The sequence below is a fragment of the Cherax quadricarinatus genome, chromosome 18 (genome assembly GCF_038502225.1).
Source record: "Cherax quadricarinatus isolate ZL_2023a chromosome 18, ASM3850222v1, whole genome shotgun sequence".
NCBI classification, from domain to species: domain Eukaryota; kingdom Metazoa; phylum Arthropoda; class Malacostraca; order Decapoda; family Parastacidae; genus Cherax; species Cherax quadricarinatus.
The window spans coordinates 13509656-13527145 of NC_091309.1; the positions used below are offsets into that span (position 1 = coordinate 13509656).

Sequence of the window (17490 nt, forward strand, 5' to 3'; positions counted from 1 at the left end):
TGAATCGGGAGCAATGGCTGTTTTAAAAATAATTTAGGGGAATTATTATAAACAAGATTACTGTACCTACAAACTGTGCATCAATAAGCTACGCTAAGCTCGCTCCGCAGCCCAACATACAGTACCATAAAAATTAGAGCAATGAATTAACTTTTTTATGCAACATCAAGCCAGTTAATAAAAGACACGAGAGAGTAATAAGTTCACATTTTCAGTACCGGAAACCCGAGTACGATCATTATTGGAACACGAGGCAGCGCTTGTTCTCTCCCCCTCAGTAGTGTGTCGTGTGAGGCTGCTCTCAACACTCTTTAACTAGAAACTGTAACCATGGGTCGTATGCACAGTGGAGGGTAAGTCTGGCGTGCTCTGGCCACTCGTAATTCGTGTCAGCATCTATAACGGGGCTTGCAAGATAATTTTTGCAATATATTTTTACATAATAATAAGGTAAGATTGCATTGTTTAGGACTAGAGAAGTGAAGCACGTGAAGGTCTGGAACCATTTTATAATATAAACTTTAGTAATTGATTCAGATAAAGTGGTTTAAAAAACACCAAGACAAGGTCCCAAGACCAAAACTTTCTTTTAATATCCTCTTGTTTGCATACGTCTTTTTCAAACCATTTTACTTTTGGTACTTTTTATTCGTAAGTTTCTCTACATGACATCTGCATTGCTTATTTTCTGTTGGTTTTTGCTTGTATTGCAGGAAGGGTATATCCCAGTCTGCTCTGCCGTACCGTCGCTCTGTACCAAACTGGTTGAAACTTACCAAGGAAGATGTTGAGGAGCAGATCGTCAAGCTGGCCAAGAAGGGTCTCACCCCATCACAGATTGGTTAGTATAGGGTATAAGAGGCCAGCTTAAATAGTAGTGTTTTCCACAATGGATAGACCAAAGGTTAAGTCGAGATTTGCATGCTTCCTTACACCCTGTTAGGTAAAATGAGACGATAATAGATTTACCAACAAAATGTAAGGTAAATGGACACACGTAACTAATGTAACATTTTATTGTGGCAACGTTTTACTCTCCAGGAACTTTGTTAAGCTGTCTCGACTTTTTGGGTTATCCTAGGTAATTTACACTTAACTGTGTGATGATTGTACTTCTGTATACCTGTGGCTAAATAGACTTGCTACTGGAGAGCGAAACATTGCCACAGTAAAATGTAACATCAGTTGCATCTGTCCATTTACCTAATAATGAGACAGTAATCATGGCTGTTTCATAAGAACTGATCGGGTTTCTTGGTCATCGTGGGTTAATAACCCCTTGAGGTAAATATTACAATCCGGCAGCAGGTGTAGTGGCTCATGCTAGGCAGGTACTCTACCAAACTCTTCTCATTTGTATGTGGTTAATCAAACATATTCTGGAGGTGGGAAGTACAGTGCCTCTGCTCTGAAGGATTGGTGGTGGTAATGTGGTTTGGAGGGTCATATGAACTGTTATGTCATTGGCCTTTTGGTAAACCCATAAGTTTTTTCTTTGTTTGGCTATCCTACCTCAGTTGGAGATGGCTAGTGTAATAAAAATCTTGTGTATATATAAATCTACCCTAAGTGTTAACTTATATGACAGCTTGGCAGTTTGTTCCACTATTTAACACCTGTTTCCCATTTAACATTTTGGTCAATTCCCACCGAGGCAGGGCGACCCAAAAAGAAGAAAAAAAAATTCATCCAATACTTTCACCATCACTCATACATAATCACTGTCTTTGCAAAGGCACTCAGATATGACAGTTTAGACGTCCCTCCAAACCCCCTCCTTTAAAATGCAGGCATTGTACTTCCCATTTCCAGGACTCAAGTCTGGCTAACTGGTTTCCCTGAATCCCTTCACAAAATATTACCCTGCTCACACTCCAACAGCTCGTAAAGTCCCAAAAACCATTTGTCTTCATTCACTCCTATTCAACACGCTCACGCACGCTTGCTGGAAGTCCAAGCCCCTCTCCTATGAAACTTCCTTTACCCCTTCCCTCCAACCTTTTCAGGGATGACCCCTACCCTGCCTTCCTTCCCCAATAGATTTATACACTCCAAGTCATTCTACTTTGTTCCCTTCTCTCTAAATGACTAAACCACCTCAACAGCCCCTCCTCAGCCTTCTGACTAATACTTTTAGTAATTCCACACCTCCTAATATCCATACTAAGAATTCTCTGCATAATATTTACACCACACATTGCCCTTAGACACAACATCTCCAGCTGCCTCTTCGCTGCAGAATTTACAATCCATTCTTCACACCCATATAAGTATTGGTAACACTATACTCTTGTACACTCCCTTCTTTGCCTCCATGGATAACATTCTTTGCCTTCACAGATACCTCAATGCACCACTCGCCTTTTTTCCTTCATCAGTTCTATGGTTTACCTCATACTTCACAAACTCATCTGCTGACAAGTCAACTCCCAAATATCTGAAAACATTCACTTCTTTCATACTTCCTCCCTCCAATGTGATCTCCAATTTTTCTTTATCTAAATCGTTTGATACCCTCATCACCTTACTCTCATCTATATTCACTTTCAACGTTCTACCTTTACACACCCTCCCAAACTCAGCTACTAACCTCTACAACTTTTCTTTAGAATCCCTGAAAAGCACAGTCTCATCAGCAAAGAGTAACTGTCAGCTCCCATTTTGTATTTGATTCCCCATAATTTAATCCCACCCCTCTCCCCGATACCCTAGTATTTACTTCTTTTACAGCCCCATCTATAAATATGTTCAACAACCATGGTGACATTACACATCCCTGTCTAAGACCTACTTTTACTGGGAAGTAATCTCCCTCTCTTCTACACACCCTAACCTGAGCCTCACTATCCTCATAAAAACTCTTTACAGCACTTAGTAACTTACCACCTATTCCATACACTTGCAACATCTGCCACATTGCACCCCTATCCACTCTCATATGCCATTTCTAAATCCATAAATGCAGTGAAAATTTCCCTACCTTTATCTAAACACTGTTCACATATATGCTTCAGTGTAAACATCTGATCTACATATCCCCTATCCATTCTAAAGCCTCCTTGCTCATGTGCAATCCTGCTCTAATTCTTTTAATAATAACCCTACCATACACAACCTGGTATACTCAGTAAACTTATTCCCCTATAATTTTTATAATCTCTCTTGTCCCCCTTCCCATTATATAATGGAATTATACATGCTCTCTGCCAATCCCTAGGTACCTTCCCTTTTTTCATACATTTATTAAACAAAAATACCAACCACTCCAACACTATATCTACCCCTGCTTTTAACATTTTTATTCCAGCTGCTTTACCCCCTTTCATTCTATGTATTGCCTCATGCACATCCCCCACACTCGCATCCTGTTTCCCATATCCTTTCTAAATCTAAAATTGTCCAACTTGAATAATTTATTTCAGTTAGATATGCTCAGTACCCTATTTATGTATCCTTTGTTTATGCCTGTCTTCCACTTGAATGCTACAGTCTTATCTTTCCACATTCTAAGTCTGTCAGAATTGTAGGTTCAGGGCTATTACTCTTAGTATGAAACATTCTATATACAGTAGATTATTTTTGTCATCCTCTGAAATTTCTTCAAAGCATTTACATCCATACTATAGTGTGGAGACCAGAGCAGCACTGCATGTTCCAAACGATTTGTATAATGCCGCAGTATCACCTTTGGGCTCCTGTTTGCTTTATAAATATCTAAGCAGTCTATTATCCTTATTGTGGATACTTTGGCACTGCTGTCTTGGCTTTAGATTTATTTTTGCCGTAATTCCTAAGTCCTTTTCATATTCTGTATGATCAGTTCTGCATTTCAGTACTAGGGCCATTTTCATTCCCATTTTCATTAAATTGTCATTTTTCTGGCCACAATATTATCTTGTCAATCATACAAGATCAATATTTTTGTTTTTAATTTCATTCAGTTTTTTGTCTAAATTTACTAGCAATGCTTATTTATTCTCTAAAGATCATTTAGATTGTATGAGGGGCTCAAAGCTTATCCATGTGACACATTATTTGTGACTGGATCCCAGTCTGATTTCACGCTATTTATACAAACTTTGCTGGTCCCTATTAAGTAAGTTTATTCTGGTACAGGTACACACCAATACAGTTACAAAGTATCATACATAGCAGTAAATGGCTTCACACCATCTATACAAACTGCAGCCTATTTATCATCCATGCCTCTAGAGGGAATTTCATCCCATACCATGTGCTGCCACTTTGTCTTTGTGGGATTATCAAAAGCTTTTCTAAAATCCGAGTAAACAACGTTATATTCGTTTACATGGTCCACTGCTTGAAATGTCTTGCTAAAATAATTCAGTAAAATTTGTTAAAGGCATGAATGGTCACTTGTGAATCAGCGTTGAGACAAGTAGTCTTCATTGGTGAATAACAAATTTACAACACCTGATTACCTCTCGATGTTGAGCCCACCAGGGACTGCGTTAATCAAACACACACGCAAGTGCACACGCACACGCGACTAACCAGAAAAGTTGTGGTGTGAAGTAATAGAGGTAGGAATAACCAGAGATGTGATGAATAGTAGTGGTGGTAACAAGTGTGGCTTAATAGTGATGCATGTTAATTTAATGTCCATGGAAGCAGTGGTTAGGTTTGTCATGCTATGAATGGGGCAATAATGGTTATGTAATTGTAAACAGTTTGGAGATGTAATTTGTAATGGAAGTGTCTTGGCCTTTAAAAGGTTAACTGAGCCAGAACTTCCAAGATAATGAAGATGTTGGATGCAACAACAATTTTTTAAAAAAAAACAGCATTTCTGATTTTTTCTCTATCATTTTGGCATCATTCCACTTTATCTGTTAAGCATCTTTTGTGTGCACTGGCTGGTGTCCAAGCATCTAAATCATTCATTTGTAAACTATTGCAGTCTCTACATTATATCAGGATAACTTACTTATGGAATGCATCTTTATACCCAAGAATTTACTGTTTTCACAAGAGAATGCAAATGAAATTCCAGAAATCTATTATACATGTCAGGATGAGAGAATGGGTTTGTGTGGTGAGTGTGCACAGCCTAAAATAAATCCTGCCGCATGCAGTGCATTATGAGAAAAACAACTGTGACTGTGTATGGTTTAAAATAGTGAATTTGGAGTGTTTTCTTTAATGGTTTTTATTATTTTATTGTTTTTTCTTGGTATTTAATAGAATGGAGGATGTATTGCTGAAACAGATGATTTTTTATTAGTTTGCAAACTGTCACCACATGGACAAAACCTAGGCCAGGGCTATGCTGGCAAATCATACTGGAAGTAGCTTGAAATTTGAGCTTAAAATAGTGGTACAAGTCTGATTTAATTGTTGGAATTTTGTAAACCATGACTGATTTTCCCTGGTTATACTTTATTATCCATGAAATAGAGTAAATCTTCTATTTTTGTGAATAACGGTTCAAAATGTAGGCAAGTGTAATACATATAGGAGAGGCCTGGGATGTAATTAATGAACAGAGGAAATGTTTTAGTGCCTGGAATGTCTATTTTGTTTATGGACTTTATAACTTATTTCTCTAATTTTGTCTAAAATTGGCCAAATTATCAACTACTGTGCACTTTAGAGAGTACAGTGGAACCTCTACTTGCGAGTTTAATCCATTCCATGACCTTGCTTGCAAATGGATTTGCTCGTTTGCAGAGTCAATTTTCCTCATTTAAATTAATTGAAATGCAATTAATCCACTCCAGTGGAATTCTGTACTTCAATAATTTCGCTAATGTCAACTCTATGGCTTATTTATCTATCACAGTTCATCTAATATGACATCAACAATATAAATAACAGAAACCTGATACATACTCTAGAATGAATAAAATATGTCATTATATATGATGAACTTTTAAATGTTAAGGAAGAAACAGAGGCAGTAATTTCATGCACTGGTCAGGGAGGTATACCATCTTTTAGGAGTGAAGAAGAGCAGAATGTAAGTGTGGGGGAGGTACGCGAGGCATTACGTAAAATGAAAGGGGGTAAAGCAGCTGGAACTGATGGGATCATGACAAATGTTAAAAGCAGGGGAGGATATAGTGTTGGAGTGGTTGGTACTTTTGTTTAATAAATGTATGAAAGAGGGGAAGGTACCTAGGGATTGGCGGAGAGCATGTATAGTCCCTTTATATAAAGGGAAAGGGGACAAAAGAGACTGTAAAAATTATAGAGGAATAAGTTTACTGAGTATACCAGGAAAAGTGTACGGTAGGGTTATAATTGAAAGAATTAGAGGTAAGACAGAATGTAGGATTGCGGATGAGCAAGGAGGTTTCAGAGTGGGTAGGGGATGTGTAGATCAAGTGTTTACATTGAAGCATATATGTGAACAGTATTTAGATAAAGGTAGGGAAGTTTTTATTGCATTTATGGATTTAGAAAAGGCATATGATAGTGGATAGAGGAGCAATGTGGCAGATGTTGCAAGTATATGGAATAGGTGGTAAGTTATTAAATGCTGTAAAGAGTTTTTATGAGGATAGTGAGGCTCAGGTTAGGGTGTGTAGAAGAGAGGGAGACTACTTCCCGGTAAAAGTAGGTCTTAGACAGGGATGTGTAATGTCACCAGTAAATGCTAGGGTGTTCGGGAGAGGGGTGGGATTAAATTTTGGGGAATCAAATTCAAAATGGGAATTGACACAGTAACTTTTTGCTGATGATACTGTGCTTATGGGAGATTCTAAAGAAAAATTGCAAAGGTTAGTGGATGAGTTTGGGAATGTGTGTAAAGGTAGAAAGTTGAAAGTGAACATAGAAAAGAGTAAGGTGATGAGGGTATCAAATGATTTAGATAAAGAAAAATTGGATATCAAATTGGGGAGGAGGAGTATGGAAGAAGTGAATGTTTTCAGATACTTGGGAGTTGACGTGTCGGCGGATGGATTTATGAAGGATGAGGTTAATCATAGAATTGATGAGGGAAAAAAGGTGAGTGGTGCGTTGAGGTATATGTGGAGTCAAAAAACGTTATCTATGGAGGCAAAGAAGGGAATGTATGAAAGTATAGTAGTACCAACACACTTATATGGGTGTGAAGCTTGGGTGGTAAATGCAGCAGCGAGGAGACGGTTGGAGGCAGTGGAGATGTCCTCTTTAACCCTTTGAGGGTTTCGGCCGTACTAGTACGTCTTACGCGCAGGGGTTTTTGACGTACTAGTACGCATAAATTCTAGCGCTGTCAAATCTCTCGGGAAAAGGCTGGTAGGCCTCCTTATGAAAGAATGGGTCTATGTGGTCAGTGTGCACGGTATAAAAAAAAATCCTGCAGCACACAGTGCATAATGAGAAAAAAAAAACTTTGACCGTTTTTTTGGCATAAAACGGCAACTTTGCACTGTATTTTCGTATGGTATTTATTGTTGTATTCTAGTTTTCTTGGTCTCATTTTATAGAATGGAAGGCATATCACAGAAATGGAGATGATTTTGACTGGTTTTACAATGAAAAGTACCTTGAAATTGAGCTCAAAGTAGCGGAAATGTTCGATTTTTACCAAAGTTCAAAAGTAAACAAATCATGCCAAGCGTCCAATACACGTCAACTGGTGAGTCTAACATTCTTTTGCAGGTGCGCCAATATGATTTATACGATTTTTTACACTAATGCAGTAATCTGCATAACAGTAAATCTTCTATTTTTCGTGAGAATAAAAATTCAAAGTGGAAAGCAAAAGAATGTAAGAGGGGCCTTGAGACGTGACTAATGAACAGAGGAAATGTCATTTTATTGCCAGGAATGTATTGTTTGTTCTGGACCCAGATGGAAATTGGCATTTTTTGAAATTTGTGTGAAATTGGCAAAGTTGCTAAATTCTGACCACTGTATTGGATAGTTGAAAATGGTAAATGGGTGGTTTCTTGCACTCATTCAATAGAAAAAATGTAGTTCTAGCGAAATATTCATGTTTTTTGTCGACTAGTACAGTGGAATTGGCCGAAAATGGGGCTCAAAGTGGGCAAAATCGCCGATGCGTAAACATCGCCGAGACCGCTAACTTCGCGAGAGCATAATTCCGTAAGTTTTCCATCAAATTTCATAATTTTGGTGTCATTATGATCGGGAAAAGATTCTCTATCTTTTCATAAGAAATTTTTTTTTTTAAAATTTGGCCGACCCTGAGAACGAGTTTCTGAGAGGGCCTGTCGACCCTCAAAGGGTTAAGGGCAATGTGTGGTGTAAATATTATGCAGAAAATTCAGTGTGGAAATTAGGAAAAGGTGTGGAGTTAATAAAAGTATTAGTCAGAGGGCAGAAGAGGGGTTGTTGAGGTGGTTTGGTCATTTAGAGAGAATGGATCAAACTAGAATGACATGGAAAGCATATAAATCTATAGAGGAAGGAAGGCGGGGTAGGGGTCGTCCTCGAAAGGGTTGGAGAGAGGGGGTAAAGGAGGTTTTGTGGGCAAGGGGCTTGGACTTCCAGCAAGCGTGCATGAGCGTGTTGGATAGGAGTGAATGGAGACGAATGGTACTTGGGACCTGACGATCTGTTGGAGTGTGAGCAGGGTAATATTTAGTGAAGGGATTCAGGGAAACCGGTTATTTTCATATAGTCGGACTTGAGTCCTGGAAATGGGAAGTACAATGCCTGCACTTTAAAGGAGGGGTTTGAGATATTGGCAGTTTGGAGGGATATGTTGTGTATCTTTATATGTGTATGCTTCTAAACTGTTGTATTCTGAGCACCTCTGCAAAAACAGTGATGATGTGAAAGTGTTGAATGATGATGAAAGTATTTTCTTTTTGGGGATTTTCTTTTTTTTTGGGGGGGGGGGGTCACCCTGCCTTGGTGGGAGACGGCCGACTTGTTGAAAAAAAAAAAAATGTGGCAGCGGCGGCAGCCGACGAGTGTTTGTCTGGAGACTGGAAAAAAACTCCTTAAATATTTTGCTATCATCAACTCTATGGCTTATTTATCAATCACAGTTATCTAATATGAAATAATAAGCAATATAAATAACAGAAACCTGATATATACTGGAATGCATAAAATGTCATTATGTAAAAGGTGGAGGCGGCCACAACTGCTCCGTCTTTGTTGTGGTAAACACTGTCATCTAGTGACGGCCTTTTGAAGTCGTCTATTATTATAATTATTATTGTGTAGTACATAATATATGCATTATTATATATATATATTTTTTTTTCAACAAGTCGGCCATCTGCCACCGAGGCAGGGTGACCTAAAAAGAAAGAGAACCCCCCAAAAAGTGAATACTTTAATCATCATTCAACACTTTCACCTCACTCACACATAATCACTGTTTTTGCAGAGGTGCGCAGAACACAACAGATTAGAAGCATATACACCTACCATCCAACTTACGACCGGCTCGACATATGACCACTCGACTTGCGAACATGTTTTGTATGCCAGATTTATGGGAAATAAACATCTGTGGTGTACACAGTGTTTATCCTAAACCTTACAATATAAAACACAGTACTAACAGCATAAAAAGTAATGTAAAAAATGAAATACCAGAATAAAACAATAAAATAGTCATTACAAAAATGTGATGTTGATATTCAGTAGTAAGGTTCGACTTATGTCCTTTTTTACTTATGACCAGTTGGTCCGAACCAAGCTCGGTCGTAAGTCGGATGGTAGGTGTACGTATAAATATACACAACATATCCCTCCAAACTGCCAATATTCCAAACCCCTCCTTTAAAGTGCAGGCATTGTACTTCCCATTTCCAGGACTCAAGTGTGGCTATATAAAAATAACTGGTTTCCATGAATCCCTTCATTAAATATTACCCTGTTCACACTAACAGCTCATCAGGTCCCAAATACAGTGGACCCCCGGTTAACGATATTTTTTCACTCCAGAAGTATGTTCAGGTGCCAGTACTGACCGAATTTGTTCCCATAAGGAATATTGTGAAGTAGATTACTCCATTTCAGACCCCCAAACATACACGTACAAACGCACTTACATAAATACACTTACATAATTGGTCGCATTCGGAGGTGATCGTTATGCGGGGGTCCACTGTACAGTGGTCCCTCGTTCGTAATTAATCCGTTCCTGGAGCCGTTACTATAAACGAAATTTACGATTTACGAATCAATTTTCCCCATAAGAAATAATGTAAATACAATTGATCCGTTCCTGACACCCAGAAGTATTAAAACAAAAAAAATTTTAACATGAAATATACATGTAGTACATAAACAATACAATGGGAAATGATGAATGAAACATTAACAGCATAACACTTACCTTTATTGGAGATTCTTCTTAGTGTATGGGAGACTGGAGGAGAGAGAGTGAATTGTTTATAGTTTGGAAGGGGAATCCCCTTCCATCAACACCTCAGGTACCATTTGCTTTTCTGGGGTTGCTTCTCTTCTCTGTTTCTTAATGCCACTAGGACTGCCTTGAGAGTCACTGGAGTCCTGTCTCACAAAATAACTGTGGAGAGAGCTCTGTTTCTGGCGTCTCTTTAACACTTCCCTAAAATGGCCCAAGACTTTGTCACTGTACATGTTGCCAACCTGGCTTGCAACAACCTTGTTAGGGTGATGTTTCTCCATAAAGCTTTCCATCTTACCCCACATAGAAAAAATCTCTAATTTCTGAAGAAGGCACCTTCTTCCATCTCTCTTCCTCCTCCTCTGCAGCAAGATTCTGAGCTGCGATGTGTTGCTCTTCCTGCGGAAGCTCTTGCAGCTCCTCAGTGGTGAGCTCTTCATTGTGGTCTTCCACCAATTCTTCCACATCCTCCAAACTCACATCCAACCCCTTGGAACTCCCCAGTGCCACAATTGATTTTACAACAGACATAGGCTCATTAGGGTCAGTCCCAAATCCTTCAATCTGGCCACAATTTTCTCCAGGCAGAGTTCAAAGTCCTGGTAGTCACTCCCTCCCAAGCCATACCTATAAGGGTTATGCAGTGGAGGATGCTGAAGTGTTCTCTCCAAAATTCCCTTAGGGTCAAGTGAGTGTCTGTGGTCACAGTCAAGCACCTGTGAAACATTGCTTTTGTGTAGAGTTTTTTAAAGTTTGCAATAACCTGCTGGTCCATGGGTTGGAGGAGAGGAGTGGTATTCGGGGGCAAGAACTTTACTGTGATGAACCCAAACTCCTCGAAAATTAGGTCATCCAAGTTTGGAGGATGAGCAGGTGCATTGTCCATTACTAGCACGCACTTGAGATCCAATTTCTTTTCCAGGAGATACTCCTTCACACTAGGGCCAAACACTTCATTGAACCACTCGACAAAAATTTCCCTCGTGACCCATGCCTTACTATTAGATTTCCAAAACACGCACAATTTACTCTTCATAACATTGTTTTTCCTGAACACTCTGGGATTTTCAGAATGGTACACTAGTAATGGCTTCACTTTGAAATCCCCACTAACATTAGCACAGAACATTAGCGTCAGCCTGTCTTTCATAGGCTTATGTCCTGGCATTGCCTTTTCCTCTTGTGTAATGAAGGTCCTCTTTGGCATTTTCTTTCAAAAGAGGCCTGTTTCATCACAATTGAACACTTGTTCAGGTTTCAGTCCTTCAGCCTCTATGTACTCCTGGAATTCATGCACATATTTTTCAGCTGCCTTGTGGTCCGAACTGGCAGCTTCACCATGCCTTACCACACTGTGTATGCCAGTACGGTTCTTAAATCTCTCAAACCAGCCTTTGCTGGCCTTAAATCCACTCACTTCACCACTATTTGCAGGCAATTTCTTTACCAAATATTCATGCAACTGCCTAGCCTTTTCACAAACAAACGAAGTCATAAGAGTATCTCCTGCTAATTGTTTCTCATTTATCCACACCAATAATAACTTCTCAACCTCTTCCAGTACTGGTGATCTCATTTTTGTCAGCATAGTTACTCCCTTTGCAACAACAGCATCCTTTATTTCATTTTTCTTGGCCACTATGGAACGTAAGGTTGTGTAGGGTTTCTTATACATCCTGGACAGTTCGGCCACACTTGTACCACTTTCATATTGTTCAATGACGGTTTTCTTAAATTCAATCGTATTTCTCACCTTCTTTACCACAGGCTTGGCACTAGGAGCTTTCTTTGGAGACATGGTAGCTTATTTAGTACTTGCAAGCACTAGAATAAATGGAATATTATGAAATATTTCGCTGGAGCACGCGAGGGGACCTTCACTCACTGGTAAACAATGCCAGACTGACTGTCGCCCTGGCCCACGCCGTGCGTACGCGTCCCGGACGAACTACGACTCATGAGTCAACCTATGAAAAGCGAGTCCATGTTTATACGAAAATACCCCTGTGATTGGCGAATTTTACTATTGCCGGGAACTACGAAAAGCGGGGGACCACTGTACCATTCATCTTCATTCACTCCTATCTAACACGCTCACACATGCTTGCTGGAAGTCCAAGCCCCTCGCCCACAAAACCTCCTTTACCCCCTCCCTCCAACCTTTCGAGGACAACCCCTACCCCGCCTTCCTTTCCCTACAGATTTGTATGCTCTCCATGTCATTCTACTTTGATCCATTCTCTCAAAATGACCAAACCACCTCAACAACCCCTCTTCAGCCCTCTGACTAATACTTTTATTAACTCCACACCTCCTAATTTCCACACTGAATTTTCTGCATAATATTTACACCACACATTGCCCTTAGACAAGACGTCTCCACTGCCTCCAACCGCCTCCTCACTGCAGCATTTACAACCCAAGCTTCACACCCATGTAAGTGTTGGTACTACTATACTTTCATACATTCCCTTCTTTGCCTCCATAGATAACGTTTTTTTGTCTCCATATATACCTCAACGCACCACTCGCCTTTTTTCTTTCATCAATTCTGATTAACCTCATCCTTCATAAATCCGTCCGCTGACACGTCAACTCCCAAATATCTGAAAACATTCACTTCTTCCATACTCTTCCTCACCAATTTGATATCCAATTTTTCTTTATCTAAATTCATTTGATACCCTCATCACCTTAGTCTTTTCTATATTCCCTTTCAACATTCTACCTTTGCACACACTCCCAAACTCATCCACTAACCTTTGCAATTTTTCTTTAGAATCTCCCATAAGCACAGTATCATCAGCAAAAGGTAACCGTGTCACTTCCCATTTTGTATTTAATTCCCCATAATTTAATCCCACCCCTCTCGTGAGCACCCTAGCATTTGCTTCTTTTACAACCCCATCTATAAATATATTAAACAACCATGGTGACATTACACATCCCTGTCTAAGACCTACTTTTACCAGGAAGTAGTCTCCCTCTCTTCTACATGCCCTAACCTGAGCCTCACTATCCTCATAAAAACTCTTTACAGCATTTAGTAACTTACCACATATTCCATACACTTGCAACATCTGCCACATTGCTCCCCAATCCACTCTATCATATGCCTTTTCTAAATCCATAAATGCAATAAAAACTTCCCTACCTTTATCTAAATACTGCTCACATATATGCTTCAATGTAAACACTTGATCTACACATCCCCTACCCACTTTAAAACCTCCTTGCTCATCCGCAATTCTACATTCTGTCTTGCCTCTAATTCTTTCAATAATAACCCTACCGTACACTTTTCCTGGTATACTCAGTAAACTTTTCCTCTATAATTTTTACAGTCTCTTTTGTCCCCCTTCACTTTATATAAAGGGACTATACACGCTCTCCGCCAATCCCTAGGTACCTTCCCCTCTTTCATACATTTATTAAACAAAAATACCAACCACTCCAACACTGCCCCCTTCCCCCTTGCTTTTAACATTTGTCATGATCCCATCAGTTCCAGCTGCTTTACCCCCTTTCATTCTACGTAATGCCTCAGGCACCTCCCCCACACTCACATCCTGCTCTTCTTCACTCCTAAAAGATAATATACCTCCCTTGCCAGTGCATGAAATTACCGCCTCCCTTTCTTCGTCGACATTTAAAAGTTCCTCAGAATATTCTAGCCATCTACCCAAAACCTCCATCTCTCTATCTACTAACTCCCCTTCTCTGTTTTTAACTGATAAATCCATTTGTTCCCTAGGCTTTCTTAACTTGTTTAACTCCAAAAAAAATTTTCTTATTTTCATTAAAATTCCTTGACAGTACCTTTCCCACTCTATCATCTGCTCTTTTTTTTGCACACTCTTACCACTCTCTACACCTTTCTTTTACTCTCCATATACTCTACTCTTCTTATAACACTTCTGCTTTGTAAAGCTAACTTTTTCTCTTTTATCACACCCTTTACTTCATCATTCCGCCAATCATGCCCCACATTCTAATGCTGCATTTTTAAAACTATTCCATCCCTCTTCACCCCCCATCCCCCCACTCATACGTGCACCAGCCCACCTTTCTGCCAATAGTTGCTTATATTTCACCTGAACTTCCTCCTCCCTTAGTTTATACACTTTCACCTCCCTCTTACTTGTTGTTGCCATTTTCCTCTTATCTCATCTACCTCTTACTCTAACTGTAGCTACAACTAGATAATGAGCCGATATATCAGTTGCCCCTCTGTAAACGTGTACATCCTGGAGCCTACCCATCAACCTTTTATCCACCAATACATAATCTAACAAACTACTTTCATTATGTGCTACATCATACCTTGTATATTTATTTATCCTCTTTTTCATAAAATATGTATTACTTATTACCAAACCTCTTTCTACACATAGCTCAATTAATGGCTCCCCATTTTCATTTACCCCTGGCACCCCAAATTTACCTACTACTCCCTCCACAACATTTTTTTCCCACTTTAGCATTAAAATCTGAAACCACAAGTACTCTCACACTTGGTTCAAAACTCTCCACACAATTACTCAACATTTCCCAAAATCTCTCTCTCTCCTTTATACTTCTCTCTTCCCCAGGTGCATAAACGCTTACTATAACCCACTTCTCATATTCAACCTTTATTTTACTCCACATAATCCTTGAATTAATACATTTATGGTCCTCCTTTTCCTGCCATAGCTTATCCTGCAACATAATATATTGCTACTCCTTCTTTAGCTCTAACTCTATTAGAAACCCCTGACCTAATCCTATTTATTCCTCTCCACTGAAACTCACCCACCCCCTTCAGCTTTGTTTCACTTAAAGCCAGGATATCCAGCTTCTTCTCATTCATAGCATCCACAGTCATTCTTTCTTATCATTTGCACAACATCCACGCACATTCAAACTTCCCACTTTGACAATTTACTTCTTATTCTCTTTAGTAATTTTTACAGGAAAAGGGGTTATTAGCCCATTGTTCCCGGCATTTTAGTTGACTTTTACAACACACACGGCTTACGGAGGAAAGATTCTTATTCCACTTCCCCATGGATATAAAAGGAAAAGTAATTAGAACAAGAACTAAGATAAAATCAAAGAAAACTCAGATGAGTGTGTATAAATAAACGTGTACATGTATGTTTAGTGTGACCTAAGTGTAAGTAGAAGTAGCAAGATGTACCTGTAATCTTGCATATTAATGAGACAGACAAAAGACACCAGCAATCCTACCATCATGTAAAACAATTACAGGCTTTCGTTTTACACTCGCTTGGCAGAATGGTAGTACATGTACCTCCCTGGGTGGTTGCTGTCTGCCACTTGAGGTCTGCTCGCTTGTGGAAATTTTGCTCGCGTATGGAAGCAAAAAAATGACCCATTGACTGCTCGTATTTGGAAAAACTCGCCTGTGGATTCGCTCGCAAGTAGAGGTTCCATTGTAGTTGAATGGGCTGTTTCTTGTGCTCATTTGACATTGTAAGGCATACTAGCAAAATAGTTAAGTGTTTGGTCAAATGGAACAATGTAATTGGCTTAAAGTAGGACTCTTAAGTGGGTGAAATTGTTGATGCGTAAATTGCAGAGACTACTAACTTTGCTTTAAGCGGACATTGAGAACAATATTAATTTTAGGGTTTCAACAGTGAAAGAGTTGAAATATATGGAGGGGAAGTGGAGAGGAAAGACAAGGAATTTTATTTTGGTGAAAGTGATTGGTAGCATTATGACAGGTCAGAAATGTGGTGGTAGGTTGGGGCTGGTTTCAGTGATGTGTGTATAATACAGCATGTTGGAAATAGACCCAGATGTGATGAGTTTTTCATTGTCAGGTGTGATATTGCGAGACAGCCATGGTGTTGCTCAAGTGCGGTTTGTTACTGGCAACAAAATCTTGCGTGTGCTCAAAGCAAAGGGCTTGGCCCCAGATATACCAGAGGACCTGTATCACCTTATTAAGAAGGCTGTAGCTATCCGCAAGCATCTAGAAAGGAACAGGTAAGATTGTGTCCATTTTTTTAGTGCTCCATTTTGGTAAAAAATAAGTGCTTAATAGTATTTGTTGATTTTACATTGTCTATCATTACTGTTAATAAGTTGGGTAATCTTAACATGTTTTTTCTATTTACTGAAGTCACTAAATACAATGTTACAGGAAAGATCGTGATTCGAAGTTTCGTCTTATTCTGGTAGAGTCTCGCGTCCACCGCTTGGCCCGTTATTATAAGACTAATAGTGTATTGCCACCTACTTGGAAGTATGCATCCTCTACAGCTTCTGCCCTTGTTGCTTAAATAAAAATTTTATCACGACATTGGCTATAATTTCCCTGGAAATCACATGTGAAAGCAATGTAAATTGTATTATCAAGATTATCTATTTTTTCTTGGTTTGATAGGGGAAAAAAGCACTGCACACTCATGGCCAGGCATTGTATGTTAAGCTAAGTACTCGTCCAAATGAAATGAACTACGTGATGTTTAGGTAGACTTGAAGGTTCATGTTTGTCAACATAAGTTGCATGCACTATTGTGGCTTCTGTATAATTAAGAGCTTTGGTAGTTTTAATACCAATTTGTTGTGAAGGTGGAGCCATAAGAAGGCATAGCTTTAACTTAGTGATTGGGCACAAACTAGTGGAAAATAATTGCAAGCACAATGCTGACTAATGAACAATAAAGTAACCATTGGCACCTAAAGTAAAGGGTCACTTTATTATTCATGAGTAATTTGTTTGCCTTAATCTGAATAAATATACACGATTGGATGGGATGAAGGCAGTAGTGAGAGGCACTTGATAGGGATTGAATCTGAAGGCCTCCCAGGCAATGTATGAGCCATCAGTGAAAGTGATATTTCTCCACTTGCTGTGCATAATTTATCAATTAAACTTTATAATAGGTGTGTATGTAAACAAAAAAGACTTGCATATGGGGTTTGTTATCCTCAGTAGGTCATCAGAACGTATACCCTGTGGATGTGGGGTACGGGTTTAGTGCTTCCCCCTTGATTATAATGAAAATGTGGACATAGGGGTCTTACTTTACACACAGCTGCATCAATGCCTATCCCTAGAAGAGTAAATCCCTCAAGGAAGGTGCCTTGATGGCAGTGAGGGGCTCGGTCTATGAAATTTAGCATTTTCTTTTCCCCTTTTCAAGGGGGGCTCCTTGTTGTGGTGAAGA

At 39.3% G+C, this 17490-nt stretch overlaps 1 protein-coding gene across 1 annotated transcript; it reads left to right on the plus strand.

Moving 5' to 3' along the window:
- Window positions 1-197: 197 nt before the first annotated feature.
- On the plus strand, window positions 198-16617 carry RpS13 (ribosomal protein S13). Its single transcript, XM_053777624.1, has 4 exons — window positions 198-353; window positions 714-841; window positions 16138-16303; window positions 16461-16617. Exons 1-4 carry the CDS (start codon window positions 331-333, stop codon window positions 16597-16599), a joined length of 456 nt encoding a protein of 151 aa, XP_053633599.1. The 5' UTR covers window positions 198-330; the 3' UTR covers window positions 16600-16617.
- Window positions 16618-17490: the final 873 nt, after the last annotated feature.